This window comes from Eptesicus fuscus, chromosome 13 (genome assembly GCF_027574615.1).
Source record: "Eptesicus fuscus isolate TK198812 chromosome 13, DD_ASM_mEF_20220401, whole genome shotgun sequence".
In the NCBI taxonomy this organism is placed as follows: domain Eukaryota; kingdom Metazoa; phylum Chordata; class Mammalia; order Chiroptera; family Vespertilionidae; genus Eptesicus; species Eptesicus fuscus.
Genome location: NC_072485.1, coordinates 79177045 through 79193993, shown reverse-complemented (window position 1 = coordinate 79193993; position 16949 = coordinate 79177045). Strand labels below are relative to the sequence as shown.

The 16949-nt window shown below is 55.0% G+C and overlaps 1 protein-coding gene across 2 annotated transcripts; it reads left to right on the top strand.

The window, feature by feature from the left end:
• The first annotated feature begins 2903 nt into the window (after positions 1-2903).
• Positions 2904-15447, top strand: TSGA10IP (testis specific 10 interacting protein). 2 transcript variants are annotated; one of them, XM_054725190.1, is made up of 8 exons: positions 2904-3071; positions 8058-8200; positions 8304-9019; positions 9183-9327; positions 11550-11717; positions 14169-14268; positions 14478-14602; positions 15304-15447. In XM_054725190.1, exons 1-8 carry the CDS (start codon positions 3006-3008, stop codon positions 15437-15439), a joined length of 1599 nt encoding a protein of 532 aa, XP_054581165.1. In that variant the 5' UTR covers positions 2904-3005; the 3' UTR covers positions 15440-15447. The 2 variants fall into 2 exon arrangements, with proteins under 2 accessions (XP_054581165.1, XP_008145154.3); XM_008146932.3 differs by lacking the exon at positions 2904-3071 and adding an exon at positions 7205-7342.
• Positions 15448-16949: the final 1502 nt, after the last annotated feature.

The following is a 16949-nucleotide window of genomic DNA, read 5'->3' as shown; positions in this document are numbered from 1 at the left end:
AACACAAGGTCCGACATGACACCCATCAGGCTGGCAAGAATAGGAAGTCAGATAACCCCGAGGGCTGGTGGGGAGGAGGATGGCCGGGTGGTGTGCGGGTGGCAATGTAAACTAGCAGGCGTGTTCGGAAGGGCAGTTGGCAGCCGAGTGTCCCCCGGCGGTTCCACTCCTCGGGAGAACCTCTCCCACATGGAAAGGCGTGTCGTAGGCATGGTTTGAGGTGGCGAAGACTTGGAGGCTGGAGGGGTCCTCCCTGGGGAACCCATGGCCAGCGGCAATGTGCACAAAGCTTGAGTGCATAGTGTTGAGTGAAAAACAGAAAAGGGCAGGACAAGATCTAGCACAGCAGCGTGTATGGGAACTCCAGACAGAGAACACCATAACCCTGTGTATTCTGCCACTCACTCCCGCGCTCCAGCCTCCTCCCATAACAAGGGCACCCCCTCCAGGAACCGGGGATGAAATGCAGTCGGACACAGAGTGCTCGGCACGGCCCGGGCACGGGAAGCACCGGTCCACGGTGCCTCTGTTGCTGACAGACGTGGGAAGCAGGTTGGAAGGGCATGTGCTAACCACACAGGAGGGACTGGGGAGCAGGAATAGGGTTGGGATGGGCTGAAGGAAAAGTCCAGATTAAAGGGAGGTTTTTTTGGGTCCTGGTGATACATGGAGTGCCCCAAGGAGCATGGATTGCTCAAGTCTATGCACCCCATGTTTAAAGAGAAAAAACAAAAACATTGCCAATTGTCTTCCAGAATAGGCTAAACCAATTTATCCTCCTAGATCAGGGATGGGCAACCTTTTGAGCTTGCTGTGTCAAACTTTGCCAAAAAACTGAGCATAACTCGGGTAGTGTGTCACTTTGAGGGAAAAACATTATTTTGCAAATGTTTCATCCTCAGGAGCAGCAAATGTTTCATCCTCGGCATGCAGCCGCCTCAGCGGCCGCGTGTCATCAGAAATGGCTACGCGTGTCAGTGCTGACACGCGTGTCATAGGTTCGCCATCACTGTCCTAGATGATGTCCTATAAGGACAGGTAAGTAGTGGCCCTGCAGCCTGCATAGGGTCATATGTGTTTTCTTGATTCACTCACTCAACAAATATTTCCTGAGCACCTACTCTGTGCCAGGCGCAGTACTGGGCTCGGGGAGCAGAGCGGGGAAGAACTGATCAACCTGCCCACACAGGGCTTCCATGCTAGTTGGGGCGGGGTAATGGGCAGACAACAAACAAATGCACATACACTTAATGTCAGGGGCTATGGAGGAAAGGAAAACGGGATGGGGACAGGGAAGGGCAGGCGTGTGCCCGCTGTTCCAGGAGCAGGGAGGCGGCCAGGGGCTCTGGCCATTTGAGTGTGTGTGTGTGTGTGTGTGTGAGTGTGAGTGTGAGTGTGAGTGTGAGTGTGCATGTGTGTGAGTGTGTGTGTGTGTGTGTGTGTGTGTGAGTGTGTGCGTGTGTGTGTGTGAGTGAGTGTGTTGCTGCTCTTGTTTCCAGCCACAGATTCTCTCCCACCTCCTGCCCTGGTGTGTGTGTGTGTGTTGGGGGGCTGGTTTCACTTTCCCCGTCTCTTAAGTTCTGAGTTTTGTTTCTGCCTTGTGGTTTCCTGCCTCTGCCCACCGCCTTTGTCTGGAGTCACCTCTCATGTTACAGGAAAGCCCATCAGCCTGGGGTGGAGGGACCGATGACGGGGTAGGCGCCTGGGCTCTCCATTCCTCCGCAGAAGGCTCCACTTCATCACCCATTTGGTCTGCTCCCCCGTGGAGTCACCTCGCTGCTACACCCAAGGGAACAGAGCACCCACTTGAGTGTGGGCTTTGGGGTGATACTCTTGGTATTTTAATTCTAGCACACACACCCCCATCAGCCTGGGACTTTAAACAGATAACCCGACCTCTCTGTGCCTCAGTTTCCTTATTTAAATGGACATGATAAAAGGGTCCTCATAAGGGTTTCCTGATCTTCACAGAGATCTGTTGACCACGGATTTTGTGCCAGGATCAGTTCGGCTGTGAATGGACTAGTCCCGGGGCCCCCTGTACTTGACCTCTGGTGCGGGCAGGAGTTCTCACCCTGACCACGCATTGGAATCGCTGGGAACTTTGAAGGTGACTGATACCCGGGCCCATCTCCAGAGAGTCTGAGCTCAGTGGCTGCAAGGCCCAGGCACTGTGCGTTTAAAGCCTCCCAGCCGGGGCTGAGAACCACGTGGCTAACAGAAACCACAGAACGATTTGGAAAGGTGCCTGGCTCCGAAGCCTCCAGTAAATGATGTTGTTCTGTCAACACTCGTTCCATCATTTGTTGCCTGAATTATTCCAACAAACTCCTCACTGGCCACCCTGCCTCCTGCCCCGCTGCTGGGCCAGATCCGTCTTTCTAAGCTCAAAGTTCATCTTGTGCCGAAACCGGTTTGGCTCAGTGGATAGAGCGTCGGCCTGCGGACTCAAGGGTCCCAGGTTCGATTCCGGTCAAGGGCATGTACCTTGGTTGCGGGCACATCCCCAGTAGTGGGTGTGCAAGAGGCAGCTGATCGATGTTTCTCTCTCATCGATGTTTCTAACTCTCTATCCCTCTCTCTTCCTCTCTGTAAAAAAAAAAAAAAAAAAAAAAAAAAAAAAGTTCATCTTGTGACTGCCCTTGCCTCCTGAGTCTGAATACCCTTCCCTGTGACCTGAAGTCTTTCACACTGCTGTGCAACCACCACCACCATCCATCTTCACCACTTTTCATCCCCCCAAACTGAACCTCTGTCCCCATTAAACACTAACCCCATTCTTCTTTCCCACAGCCCCTGGCAACCATTGTTCTACTTCCGTCTCTATGTCTTTGACTATTCCAGGTTACTTAGGTAAGTGGAATCCTATCTAATAAAGAGGGAATATGCTAATTGACCATCACTCTGTCACAAAGATGGCTGCACCCACAGCTGAGGCCAAGTTCCCATAAGGAGCCTTAACGAACAATCAGCAGGGACCTGAGGCTACGCCCTCCCCCGCTGCCATGGGGCTTGACAGGGGACCTCAGGCCACGCCCCCCACCCGGCAGGGCTTCACAGGGGACCTCAAGGTGCGCTTCCCGTCCTGGTGCTGGGCTAGGGGACCTCAGGCTGCTCCCCCCGCCCCAGCGCCACCCCTGGGGGGGGACATCAGGCCACGCCTCCCACCTGGCAGGGCTTGACAGGAGACCTCAGGCTGTGCCCCCCACCCAGCAGGGCTTGATGGGGGACCTGAGGCTGCGCCCCCCTGCCTGGCTGGGCTTGACAGGGGACCTCGGGCCTTGTCTCCCACCTGGCGGGACTTGATGGAGGACCTCAAGGCACACCCCCGCCCTGGTCTGGGCTGGGGGACCTCAGGCCACGCCCCCCGTCCTAGCACTGGGCCAGGGGACCTGAGGCTACGCCCCCTGCCCGGCAGGGCGTGAGAAGGGTGGGACTGGCCGCGTCAGGATCTAGCGCAATGTGTGGGGGGGCGGCCGGGTCTGGGTCTCACGCGATTTTGAGGTGCATGTGGGTGGGCAGGGACTTGACTCTGGGTCCCATGGTGAGCCCCAGACTCTGACAGGAGGAAGGTTTTCATATACATTTTACTAATTTTCTTTCATCTCTGACACTTCTATTATAGAGAAAGGGCAAATAGCAATATTATATTATTTCCTCTAGTTAATCCCCTTTTAATGTGCATGAATTTCGTGCACTGGGTCACTAGTAATATAGTATTTATCTTATGTGTCTGGCTCATTTTACTTAGCATAATGGCTTCAAGGTTCATCTGTGTTGTAGCACGTGTCACAACTTTCTTTTTTTAAATACGTTTTTATTCATTTCAGAGAGGAAGACAGAGGGGGAGAGAGATAGAAACATCAATGATGAGAGAGAACGTTCTTGTTCCCGAGACTCCACCCCCTGGTTCACCTGACCACTGAACCACACTGGCCTGGCTGCTTTGCTCCTCACACAGAGGGTGGACTTCCCAATCTCTGGAAGTTGGGTTAAGTACCTAACACCCACAGCCCCAGATCGCCTTCTGCTCACAGGCTGCCTCCTGCCCAGCGGGGAGGGAGGCAAGAAGTGGGACGCCAGCCCCCCTTTAAGACAGCCATGGGGGTCCGTGAGCCTACGGTCCCCACATGGCCCCTCGGTGGGGGCATCTCACACTGGACGGTCTGCGACCCTGACAGCCCTGCCTGTGGGCTTTGAAATCAGGGAAAGAGCTGTGTTAAGCGCCTGAAAACCCGTTCCATTCTGGGAGCACTGTCCTGCCCGCTCCACAGTCACTCACTGGTCGCCGGCCTGAGGGCCAGCTCTCTGCCTCATTCTCTGGGATCGCCCTTCCTTGAGGACGGACATCCCTGACCATTTTATGATTGAGTAAAGTAAGCCAGGTATTTATTTTATCATTTTTGGCTTAATTTAATACTGTCAATTGCAAACTTAAGGGACCTGACAAGTACAAGGCATTTTCATATATTTGCTGAATGAGTGGGATTAATTTGTATACCTGGCTTATTCGCAATGCAGCTAAGATTGTTTCCTATGAGAACAGGAAGATAAAATAAAAATAGAAATGGAAACTCAAGAATATGAAAATATAATTAAAAAAAGAAAATGAAAATCAGGAGCAAGAACCTAAGTATATAAATCTGGGGCCCTCAAAAGCTTTCACGGTGCTCTATTAATTGAATATCAGTTTTGACTCTGAGCTTCCTGATAGCTTAAGCAAAAAATGGGTGACATAGTAACTTAGCTTCCCCTTCCCACCTCCAGAAAAAAAAACAAAGCCTATATGTCCCTCAAGGGGAAGAAAATTTCCTCTAGACTTTAGCTAAATTTTTCCTAAACTTTTCCTTTTAGCTCCAAAGGGGAAGTGTCAGGTGGGGCTCTGTGAGGAGGAGCTGAGCGGTGTGGCGGAGGCCCAGCCCAGCCTCACTGCGACACCAGAGTCTGCAAGGAGCCTCCTGTGTGTGATCCTGGGAATCTGGGCCCAGGAACAAGTACGTTTGCCAAATTGGTTGTGAACTGTCGACCTTGCCTTGACCTCTCAGTAGCTCTTATCACAGTTGGTCACTCCCCTGTCTTTGCAACCCTGTCTTCACGTGACTGGCTGCCCTCACTCTCTTGGCTCACCTCGTCCCCACTGGCCTCTGTCTGGTCTCCAGGGCTGTGTCTCCCTGACCTCTCCTGACCTCGAAGTGGTGGCGGGCCCAGGCCCAGGCCCAGTCTGCAGACCTCTCCTCTTTTCCCCTCTCTCTTCCTATCCTGGCCCAAGTCCTACAGACTGTTTCCTGGCCCTCCAGTTTCATCTCTACACAGCAGCTACAGGGATCTTTTAAAAACCTAAGTCATGGCCAGCAGGCATGGCTCAGTGGTTGAGTATTGACCTATGAACCAGGAAGTCACAGTTCGATTCCCGTTCAGGGCTCATGTCCAGGTTGCGGGCTCAACAGCTGATCAAGGATTCTCTCTCATCATTGATGTTTCTTCCTCTCCCTCTTCCGACCTTTCTGAAATCAATAAGAATATATATTTTTAAAATATATTTTATTGATTTTTTACAGAGAGGAAGAGAGAGGGATAGTTAGAAACATCGATCAGCTGCCTCTTGCACACCCCCTACTGGGGATGTGCCCGCAACCAAGGTACATGCCCTTGACCGGAATCGAACCTGGGACCCTTGAGTCCGCCGGCCGATGCTCTACCCACTGAGCCAAACCGGTTTCGGCAATAAGAATATTTTTAAAAGGTATATTGCTGTCCTGGCCGGGTGGCTCAGTTGGTTGGAACATTATCCCATAAACCAAAAGGATTGCAGATTCGATTCCTGGTCAGGGCGCATACCTAGGTTGCGGGTTTGATCCTGACCTATTGATATTTCTCTCCTTTCTCTCTCTCTCTCTCTCTCTCTCTCTCTCTCTCTCTCCCTCTCTCTCTCTCTCTCTCTCTCTCCCTCTCTCTCTCTCATCAATAAACATATCTTCGGATGAGGATTTTTAAAAAGTTATGTTGCTTAGAGCCAGCAAATTTGCTTGCAGGAACTTAGGTTTCAGAAATGCCCAATGTGCAATGGCTCATTTCCACGGTTGTCACTGTGGCCACGTCTGCTGCGGTGAAGCTGGCGGAAGCCATGTGCCTATTTGAGGGTAGGGGGTGGGTTTGGTACATGATGCTGGTCAGGCTATGACACTCAGTGATGGTGGCTCTGCGTGTAAGGCATGGAAGGCTGGGCAGAACATACTATTGAGCAGAAGTATGATCTCATTTTTGTAGGAAATTATGTACAGTCATGCGTCACTTAACGACGGGATATGTTCTAAGAAATGCTTCATTAGGTGACTCTTGTCACCGTCGGAACATCTTAGGGGCTTACACAAACGCAGGTGGCCTAGTCTGCTACACACCTAGGCCGGGAGGTTGCGCTTCCTGCTCCGAGGCTGCAGGCCTGTGCAGCACGTTACTGTGCAAAACAACACGAGGTTAAATAAAACACAGAGATGGGTGCTGCGGTCACAGAGCCGATGGCAAGCCGCCAGGGCCTCGGTTGGCACCATGTTCCCATGCGGCTGGTGGCAGCGGTCACCGCCAGGTGTCCCACCGGGATTTGCCACGTCAAGGCTTTTGGGTGCTGCTTAGAAGCTGGGCTGAAATGCTCTAACCCCCGCAGAGCGTTCTCCGGGCTCTGGGGTGCCTGCTGCCTCGCTCCCGGACACGGCACCCAGCTTCCTGGCCTTTCCCCCCTGTCAGGGCCTGGGGGGGGCAATTGGTTTGGACAAGACCTTGTGAGAATTCAGTTTGGCTCCCACAGGGCCTCCGCCAGGGCTGGGGAGCAGCCCCGGAGGCAGGCAGAGGGAGAGGGCCCGCCTCTGGTGTCACCCCGCCGTCTTCACAGCGTGCGAGGGCCCTTCCAGGTGGCTGAGTGGTGAGGCCCATTTTACAGAGAGCCGGGGAAACACAGGCCAAGCAAGGCCGGGGCTCCCAGCAGGTCGCCGAGGAGCCGAGAGGCAGGAGCAGAGGCAGGACTGGCCCTGCGTTTCTGAACTCCCAGGCTGGGACTATTCCTCAGCATCCTGCTGAGTCCTCCCTCTAGTAGGGAGTTAGCCTCACATACCTGGCTCAGCTTCCTGGAGACTGGCTGAGGACTGGTTGCCATAGAGATGGTGGAGAGGACAGTTCCAAGGCTGGCAGGAGGGGGTGGGGGGCGGGGCAGGACACCAATATGTTAAACACCCACCAACAGTTGGTCAGGACCACATCGGGGAGCGCAGGGCAGGACCCCAGGCTCCAGGCTCCAGGGATGGGCACAGGGCTGCTCAAGCTTCTGTCCGGCATCGACCAGGCTGAGCAGGTGAGGGAGGCCCCACGGGGGACTTCCAACTGCCCAGGGGCAGCCTGGCTCTCGGGGCCAGGGGAGGCCAGGGCTGAGGGAGGCCCTAGAGAAGCCATGGGACTGAGCTGAGGCCTAGGGGAGAGTCAGGGAGGCTCGAGGGAGGAAGGGGCCATGGGGAGGCTTATGAGGATGGGGGTGAAGCCGAGGAGGAGGCCAGGAGATGGCTCCCAGGCTCCCAGGCTCCCAATGGAGCGATTTGGGGAACACTGTGGGAGGAGCAGGACTTTGGGAAAGATAATGAGTGTCTGCCATCTTGGTTTTAGCAAGTCCAGGGCCCTATGGGGCGGCCAGAAGAGCGGTCCAGGACCCCGAGGCAGCATAGGGCAATGGTGACAAACTACGCTTTGGGGACAGACTCAACATGTTCAGGTCCTGGCTCCATTTACTGGCCGTGTGACCTTAGTTAAATGATTTTACCTCTCTGAGCCTCAGTGTTCTCATCTGCATGATGGGTGTAATAGTGAGTACCGACCTCACAGGATCCTTGGGAAGGTGAAATGAGTTGATGCGTGGCAGTCCGAGCCTCTCCTGAGTTGTTGCTATTTTAATATTATGAATTAAGGTAGCTGTCAGTCAGTTTTAGGGGCCAGCCAAGGTGCAGAGAAGTGGAGGGCCCCCTGGTGGAGGTGTGATGTGGTCTAGGAGCCGGGCCTTCTCTCCTGTCTTCACCCAGAGGAGGCTGGGGAGTGGTAATCGTGTCATTTGGAGTCAGCGGCAGAGAGCTCAGAGTGGAGGGCCGACGGCAAAGAAGGACCAGAAGGACCGGAGGCCCAGAAGCTGGAACAAGAAAGGGCACGGCTCTGCTGAGGCTGAGGAGTAAGCAGCGGTGGGAAGGGCCGGGAGGGATGCTGGGTGTCAGGCCCCATTGGGGTTCAGTGTCCTGACCCTGACCTCTGCCCCCTGCCCTCTCCCTCCTCAGTCTCTTTCTCTCTTCTCCTCGGAAGCCCTCCTTCCCTTTCCAATGGGCCTGGGAGAGCTACACCGCAGAGGGCCAGGCTCCACGCCAGCCCGGCTCCCTCTCCGCCCCGGCGGCCCCGCAGCACAAGTTCAGCCGTAAGTGCACGGACAGCTCTTCAGAGGCCCGTGACTTATTCTGGAAGATGAAGGTGCGAAACCTGGAGAGGAGACAGCAGCTCGAGGCCTGGGACGTCTCCATGCCTTCCGGCCAAGGGGAGGGCCAAGAGCTGGAGCTGCCCAGTGAGTGTGGCCTGCAGCCGCCCTACAAGAAGTCAGGATCAGGGTTGGAGTCTGAGGAGGCTGCTGAGGAGGAAGCTGAGGAGGCTGAGAGTGGTCTGAGTTCTGGGGAACTGCCCCAGCCTCCCAGGAGGAGGTCGATGTTGGAGGAGGAATGGTTTGAGTCAGAGGAGACAGAGGAGGCCGAGGAGGCTGAGGAGGCCGAGGAGGCTGAGGAGGACGAGCACAGGGCCCCCCGCAGGAGGAGGGCGGGTTCTCGGAGAAAGGGGTGGAATGCCTGCGTGGAGGCCTCCGAGGAGCGTGAACTGCAGTGCCCACGGAGCAATCCCAGCTCCAGTGACCCCCAAGGGCCGCAGAGGCGGAAGGCAAGAGCCACGGAGCTGGAAGGGATGTGGGACCTGGAGAAGATGAAGAAGCAGTTAGAGCAAAACTTGGAACGTGGTGAGTGTGGGGCTCAACACCCGGGTTCCCGAGGACGCTGCTGGGGGGGGGGGGGGGGAGCCGGCGGCCTGGGCCCGGAGTTCAGGCAGGGCTGGCCTGTGCTCCAGGTGCTGGGGGGGATTGCCCATTGGGCCAGGAGAGGTAACTCCTCCCCCCGGGCTAGGCCTCAAAAAGCATCCCTGGAAGGCGTGGCGGATTGCCGTCCAAAACTACAACCGCTGTGGGAAGGCCCAGGCCCTGGGAGAAGACGAGACACTGTTTGCCAGCTTCCCTACCCGCACCTTCCACAAACGGCAGGAGGCCAACAGGTGAGGTGGAAGGAGTGCGGGCCAAGGGCAGGGAGTAGAAAAGGAGCCCATTCTCCAAGTGATACTTCGTCACTCATCCTCTCATCCATTCCTCCATGTACCCGCCCACCCGTCTTCTGGTCATCCAGTCATCTATGGATCCATCAACCCATCCATCTCTATTGACACAACCAACTTTTCATTCACTTCCAATCTTCTATCCATCAACAATCCATCAATTAATTTATTTTTATTTAAAAATATTTTTACTCTTTTTAAAAATATATATAATTTTATTGATTTCAGAGAGGAATCATGCTTCTTAGGTGGGGAGAGCTAGAAACATCAATGATGAGAGAGAATCATTGATCAGCTGCCTCCTGCTCGCCCCACATTGGGGATCCAGCCTGCAACCTGGGCATGTGACCTCCTGGTTCATAGGACAATGCTCAACCACTGAGCAACACTGGGTGGGCCATCAATAATTTATTAACTAAGTGATTAATGCAACACATATTGAGTATATACTCATGTGTCCTTAGGACAGTGGTCAGCAAACTCATCGGTCAACAGAGCCAAATATCAACAGGACAACGATTGAAATTTCTTTGGAGAGCCAAATTTTTTAAACTTAAACTTCTTCTAACGCCACTTCTTCAAAATAGACTCGCCCAGGCCGTAGTATTTTGTGGAAGAGCCACACTCAAGGGGCCAAAGAACCGCATGTGGCTCGAGAGCTGCAGTTTGCCGACCACGGCCTTAGGATATAAAGATAAAAAAACTTGGTTCCGAGCTAAGAAGCTCCAGATCTGCTGGAAAAGGAGACAAATGGGCAAAGCAACAGTAATGGCAGGAGAGTTAGATGACTGAGGACTTGGGGCTTGAACAAGAGATAATGGGAGGAGGTGGGGAAGACCTAGTCGGGTGGAGGGCTGTTGGCATTGCCTGGGTGAGGGATGATAAGGGCCTGAACCAGGTGGCCATGGGGATGGAGAGAGGAGGTCCATTTGGAGGCTGGCTCAGAGGGTCTTAGTGACCAGTTAGAAGTGGTAGGTGAGAATCCAGTCAGCATTCTGATAGTACCCCTCAGTTCTTACCCCGTCACCTCCTGCTTGAGATCCTTCCAGGCTTCCCTGTGCCCTTGGGACAAAGCCCAGGTTCCTTGGTAAGGAGGCTCCTGTCTCCCAGGCCAGCTGGTCAGAGTGGCTGGAAGGCCCGTGCTCTCCCTCCTCCCTCAGCCGCCCAGCTAACTCAGATGCATCTTTCAACTCAAGTCAAGGTCCCCTCCAGGAAGTTCTGCTCTGTGCTCGCCGCCGTCATAGCTTTTGCCACACCACACTGCAGTGGGCTGCTGGGTGTCTGTCCCTGTGTACAGACTGAGGGCAGGTGCCAGATCTTATTGATCACGGCCTCTCTAGTTCCCTACACAGGACCTGCACCTATTGGTGCTCAATAAATATGTGCTGATTGAGCAACTGCATCCCCCTCCCCCGCCCCGCTTTGTCTATCTGTCCATGATTCCATTATGCATTGATTCACCAAGATTGAGTTTCTGTCTATGTTAGGCATATTCTAGCTGCCAGGGATACCTTGTCGGTGAATGTATCAAAATAGACAGGAAACCGCACTCATGAGGCTTACATTCTACTTGGGGAGAAGGACGATTAATAAAGAAATGAACATGGTGGCTCTGACCAGTGTGGCTCAGTTGGTTGGGCATCGTCCTATGCACTGAAAGGTTGCCTGTCAGGGCACATGCCCAGGTTGCAGGCTCGAATCCCGGTAGGGGGCATGCAGGAGGCAGCTGATTGATGTTGCTCTCCCGTTCACATTTCTCTCTCTAAAAATCAATCTAAAGAATCTTAAAAAAATAAAACAAACAAGGTGTATAGCTAGAACTGGAAAATATCTGAGAGGTAGATGAGGTGGTCAGAAAGTCTTTTTTTCCCCTGACATCTGAGCAAAGACCTGACTGATGAGATGGCCATGAGAGCTGGGGGAAGAATGTTCCAGGTCGATCTAGGTGCTGTCTATTCAACCATCCACACCATTCATCCATCCCTCCGTACATCCATTCATCACATCACCAGTTTCTTTTTCCTATCCATTCATCCACCTGCCTGTCCTTCAAATCAAAATGCATTCACTTAGCCCTATGTTCCCCTTCCTGGCCCCTGACCCTCTATGAGCCTCCTGTTCCCCACAGCCTTCTCCCACCCTCTTCTTCCCTCTCCCCACCTCAGAAGCATGCTGCAGGCCTGGGAGCGGCGGCAGCAGGAGGAGCAGCAGCAGGCTGAGCAGCGGAGGACCCGGGAGCAGCAGGTACAGCAGCAGGTGGCCCGCTGCCTGGCAACCTATGCACCCAGGAGTCAAGGGCTGGGGGCTGCCCAACGCAAGCTGGAGGAGCTGAGGTAGGAAGCTGGGCTGAGGAGGGCCTGGTGGGGACAGGGCAGAGGCAGTGCTGTGTCAGACAGAAGGACCCAGCGGACCCAGCCTCACCTCTCCTCAGGGCTGAGCCTGCACTGCCATCCTCAGGGCTGAGCCTGCACTGCCATCCTCCAGCCGCAGGCAGGCCGGCCACTTTGTGTAGCGTAGACAAAGACCATGAGGCTCCGGAGAAGGGGCTGGGCCCAGGTCACCCAAGAAATAACAATCTCTGAAGCTGTCAGATGCTCAGGTTAAATATTCCACATGCTTCTTCACACTTTCAAACCTTGTTTTTGTGATTTCTCAAGCCAGGTATGCTTACTATAACAACTCAGATATTACCCAATAGCTGATGTAGAATGTGAACAGCACTTATGCCCCCCCCCCCGCCCCCCTTCCCGGAGACCGCCATTGCTCGTGGGCCAGTGAGTTTATTCTCTTCCTATATTCTGACCATTTAAAAAACCAATCCACAGCCCGGCTGACATGGCTCAGTGGTTAAGCATCAACCTATGAACCCGGAGGTCATGGTTTGATTCCTAGTCGGGGCACATGCCCGGGTTGCAGGCTCAGTCCCCAGTGGGGGGCGTGCAGAAGGCAGCCGGTCAATGATTTTCTCTCATCATTGATGTTCCTATCTCTCTCTCCCTCTCCCTTCCTCTCTGAAATCAATAAAAATCTAATAATAAGAAAAACCAACCCACAAATGCATACTTAAAAGAAAAATCTCTTTTAGACTCATACTAGGCCCATGAGGTAGGTATTATCACCATTCCCATGATTTTACATATGAGGAAGCTGAGGCCCAGAGAGCTCAAACAATTTTCCCAAGTGAGCTGCGAAGCTGGGATTCCAAGCCAGGCCGCCAGGTAGCCACCCTGCTGCACTGCCTGGGAGGGCTCGATACCCAGCTTCTTCCCCCAAAGCCCAGCCTACTGAAACAGGGAACACTGCTCACAGATGCCACTGCCACTGAGTGCCTCCTGGGTGCAGCTGGCACCACGGCAGCCCTTTCCACGCCTCATCTCCTTTCATCCTGGGAGATGCCTTCTTGCCAGACCTTAAGTTCGTTGTTTTTTTACCAAGGCAGGAAGCGCAAGGTTTCACACTCCAAGGGGCAAATGTCAGTGAGAGGAGGATTTCAAACACGCAGCCTTCATTTTCTACTTAGGAGCAGTGTTTCCCACGGGGCCTCTCGGCCTCACCGCCTCTGAACTTTGCTCTGAGCTGCACTGGAGCCTGCCCTGCTCAGGAGGGCGGGCACAAGTGGTCGCCCTGTGGTGGGGAGGTGATGTGCATTCCTTGCATCCAGAGGTGATGGACACAGCTGACATCCACTGACACGCTTCCTTTTCACTCGGGGAGGGGGAGGTCCCAGACCTGTGCCTTCTCTCCATTCGAACAGAAATAGCATAGAGAACCAAGCAGGAAAATGTACATGGCATCTTGGGCAAGAGAGAGAGACTGAATGCCAGCTCATGTCCCTCCACCCCCAACCCCTTGTAACTGCTGTAAATTCCCTCTTGAATGGGGAGACTCCTTTTTGCAGTAACTCTGTCCCTGGCCATGGGTTTTCAAGTCCATCTCTTTTTCTTGAGTGGAAGAGGATTCTCTCCCTGGCTCAGAGACAAGGGTCCAGGCCCAGCAGACTTGCCGGAGGTCCCAGCATGGGTCGGAGTCTTCTCCCGCTCCGTACTGTCCGGGTGCTGCCACCACATCCCCTGCCTCTCTTAGGTCCTCACAGAAGGATGCCGGGACCTGTGTGCGCTGCGGCCAGAGGGCCCCTCCCGCCGCCCGGAGGCTCAGCTAGTTGAGCGGACACATTTCCGACGAGGGCACAAACCGGGTTTTGTACGCGGATTTGTGCTTCTCCAGTGGAACCTTGATTTTTCTGGAATGTGTTTTATTTGCAGCACTGTTGTTAGTTCCCCCGTTTTCTAAGCTGTCTGCTTGTAAGAACCACAGCAAATGCTGGCAAGCTGGCCCAACCGCTGCCGTAGCAGAGAAAAGAGCCCAGAGCCCAGCACCGGGCTTTGCCGAAGCCACGGCTTCCCCCTCACGGGGCAGTGTGAGAAGCACAGCGTGTGGACTGGGGAGGGGACAGGCTGCGAGCAGACACCCAGTTGCTCAGAAGCCACCTCTGGCCCCTCTCCCTTGGGAGTGACTTGGGAGGACGAGCGAGCCCGAGCTGCACAGCCTGGAGACACAGTCTCTCGTGTCCCGGCTGTGCAACCTTGGACAAGTCCCTCAACCCTCCTGAGCCTCAGGGGAGTCCTGGGTAAAATGGGACAAATACTAATTCCTACCCCACTGACCTCAGGAGGAACCCGGGGCGAGGAGGGGGATGAAATGGCTCTGAAAGGGAAGGGCATAACGTCCTCAGGGAAGACGGGCTGTGCCCATGGTTAGCTGCCCACAGGCCCGTCTCCCCGCAGGCGCCAGGAGCGGCAGCGCTTTGCTGAGTACCAGGCCGAGCTGCAGGGCATCCAGCACAGGGTGCAGGCCCGGCCCTTCCTGTTCCAGCAGGCCATGCAGGTGAGAGCCAGCGCCCGGGCAAGTGGGTGGCCTCCCCGAGAACACGCCTTTTCACCGGTTGAGTGGGTAGGGAGGCGAGGTGGGGGTGGGCCCCTTAGATGGGACCCCAGGCTGCTGCCCATTTGGAAGCCCTGGGATCCCCTCAGTAATCAGAGCCCCACTTATTCTCGGGGCCCTGGTGCACAGTGGGACTCCCTCTCTCTCCGCAGACCAATGCCCGGCTCACGGCGACCCGGCGCTTCTCCCAGGTGCTGTCGGCTCTGGGGCTGGATGAGGAACAGCTGCTGGCTGAGGCTCGGAAGGGGGATGCCAAGGGCACTTCCCGGAAACCCAGGTGAGGCCATCCAGCTGGCCGCGAAACCGGCTCTGCCCGGCTGTGAGGAAGGGGTGCATTACCAGCACTCGGGCCCTGCAGGGTCTCCTCAGCCCCCTTCCTCTTGTGCTGGAAGTCTGGGAAAGGCTGAGGGAACTCTGTGGGCAGCCACATTGATCCGCCCTGAATCTAAGCTTCAGTCCTGCCCTGTCCACCCTCCACCCTCCACCCCCCTCCATGACCTGGAAGACTGCCACTCTAGCGGTCAGCAGGTACTTCCCCAGGCTCTGTCCTCCACGTCCCCCGAGGAAGGTGAGGCCAGGAGTGTCCCCCCACTTCTCAACGAGGAAACTGAAGACCTGAGGGGCAGGGTCTTTCCCAAGGACACAGGAGTGAATAGCAGCAGAGCCAGTCTGGGACCTGTGCCCATCTGAAGGCCACACACCCCGCCTCCATGGTGGGCTGGTGCCAGGCCAGCCTCCCACACGTTCTGCCCCTTACCCTTCAGAGCAGCCTGAGCAGAGCAGGGCTTGAGACCTAGTTCACAGGAAGGGAGCTGAGGCTTGGAGTCACTCCTCAGGGTCACACAGCATAGGAGCCAGATTTGAACCCGTATCATCAGCGACAACGGCCTTTCCCTCCCTACAGCCCAAGGTGGCCTTGGGTGCAGGGTTGGGGGGCTGCAGAGTCCAGTGGCCTCTATCTTTGCCTTCGTCTTTAAGGAGCCAACGACCAACAGGGGAGAGGATGGAGCACTCTTCTCAGAGCCCCCCCGAGACAGGAACCACTGGCCGCCAGCCTGAGAGGCACTCCACCCCAAGCCTGGACTGGGGATCCAGTCCCTTAGATAAAAATTAAAGGCTTAAGGAAAATACAGTGTGGGATTTCCTTTCATTGTAAAAAATATGTTTTTATTGATTTTTAGAGAGGAAGGGAGAGGGAGGGACAGAAACATCGATAGGCTGCCTCCTGCACGCTTTGCCCCCAAACTGGGACCGTGCCCACAACCCAGGCATGTGCCCTGACCAGGAATCCCAGGAATCGAATCAACGACCTCTTGGTACATGGGTTGACCCTCAACCACAGAGCCACACCGGCTGGGCCAGTGTGAGATTTCTGGTGATGGAGGGAACAGAGTGCCGGTTGGGAGAAGGAGGTGGCAGGTGGACAGGTAGCAGGTTTAGCTTGTCGGCTCCCCCCTCCCCCCGGCTGTCCCAGCCACACAGGTCTTTTTATTTATTTATTTATTTATATTTTAATTTCTTTATTGATTAAGGTGTCACATATTTGTCCTCATCCCCCCATTCCCATCCTACACCCCACCCCACGGATGCCCCAAACCCCAGTTGAACTTAACCATTGGTTAGGCTCATATGCATGCACACAAGTCCTTTGGTTGATCTCTCCCCCCCCCCCCCACCCCCCCCCATCCTCCCTCTGAGGCCCCATAGTCCGATCGATGCCTCCTTTTTTCTGGTTCTGTTCTTGTTCATCAGTCTATGTTGTTCATCATTTCCCCTAGATGAGCGAGATCATGTGTCACTAGAGATATACTTATAAGAACTGAATGTGAGACAAGCAATAATAGTTATGCTGACAGGCAAATGAATCAGTCTGTATTGAGTTTCTTTCTGGACCAACAGTTCTTTTGAGACCCAATTTCAATGTCCACCAGTTCCTTATGTGTACATGTCGGCACTGACCCCTCAGCTCTGGATGGTGGACAAATGGTGGTAACGGAGGTCCGACTCCCTCTGGTTTGGTCTCGGCCGGACCCAGGGGCACGGCTTCACCCAGACTCAGGGGCACGTGGCCTCACCCGGACCCAGGGGGCACGTGGCCTCACCCAGACCCGGGACCCAGCCTCACCCGGATCCAGGGGCACACGGCCTCACCCGGACCCAGGATCCAGCTTCACCCGTACCCAGGGGCGCGAGGCCTCACCCGGACCCAGGGGCGCATGGCCTCTCCCAGACCCAGGGGCGCGTGGCCTCACCCGGACCTAGGTGCGCGAGGCCTCACCCGGACCCGGGACCCAGCCTCACCCGGATCCAGGGGCACACGGCCTCACCTGGACCCGGGATCTAGCTTCACCTGGACCCAGGGGCGTGTGGAGCCACACAGCCTTGTGTGTGCTCCTGAGGAGTGGGGCATCTCACAGAGCAACGGCTGCGACCCCCACTCCTAGTCGCCAGCACGTGTGCTGGTCCTAGAAATTCAAGAGTGAATAGGACAGGATGGCCTGTACCTTTGAGAAATCCCAGTCCCATGGGGGAGTAGGGAGGCCCTTTAAAGGGCACACATATCACACCACAGCAGATGGACCACACAGGGGCCACCAGATGGAGCAACTGGGGCTGAGGGTCAG

Excerpts from the sequence above, each read along its gene's own strand:
- TSGA10IP (XM_008146932.3), top strand. The coding sequence starts at position 7,214 with ATGTTAAACACCCACCAACAGTTGGTCAGGACCACATCGGGGAGCGCA. Across the intron at positions 8,201-8,303 it reads GGCTCTGCTGAGGCTGAGGA|TCTCTTTCTCTCTTCTCCTC; the intron begins GTAAGCAGCGGT and ends CTCCCTCCTCAG. Across the intron at positions 14,269-14,477 it reads TGTTCCAGCAGGCCATGCAG|ACCAATGCCCGGCTCACGGC; the intron begins GTGAGAGCCAGC and ends CTCTCTCCGCAG.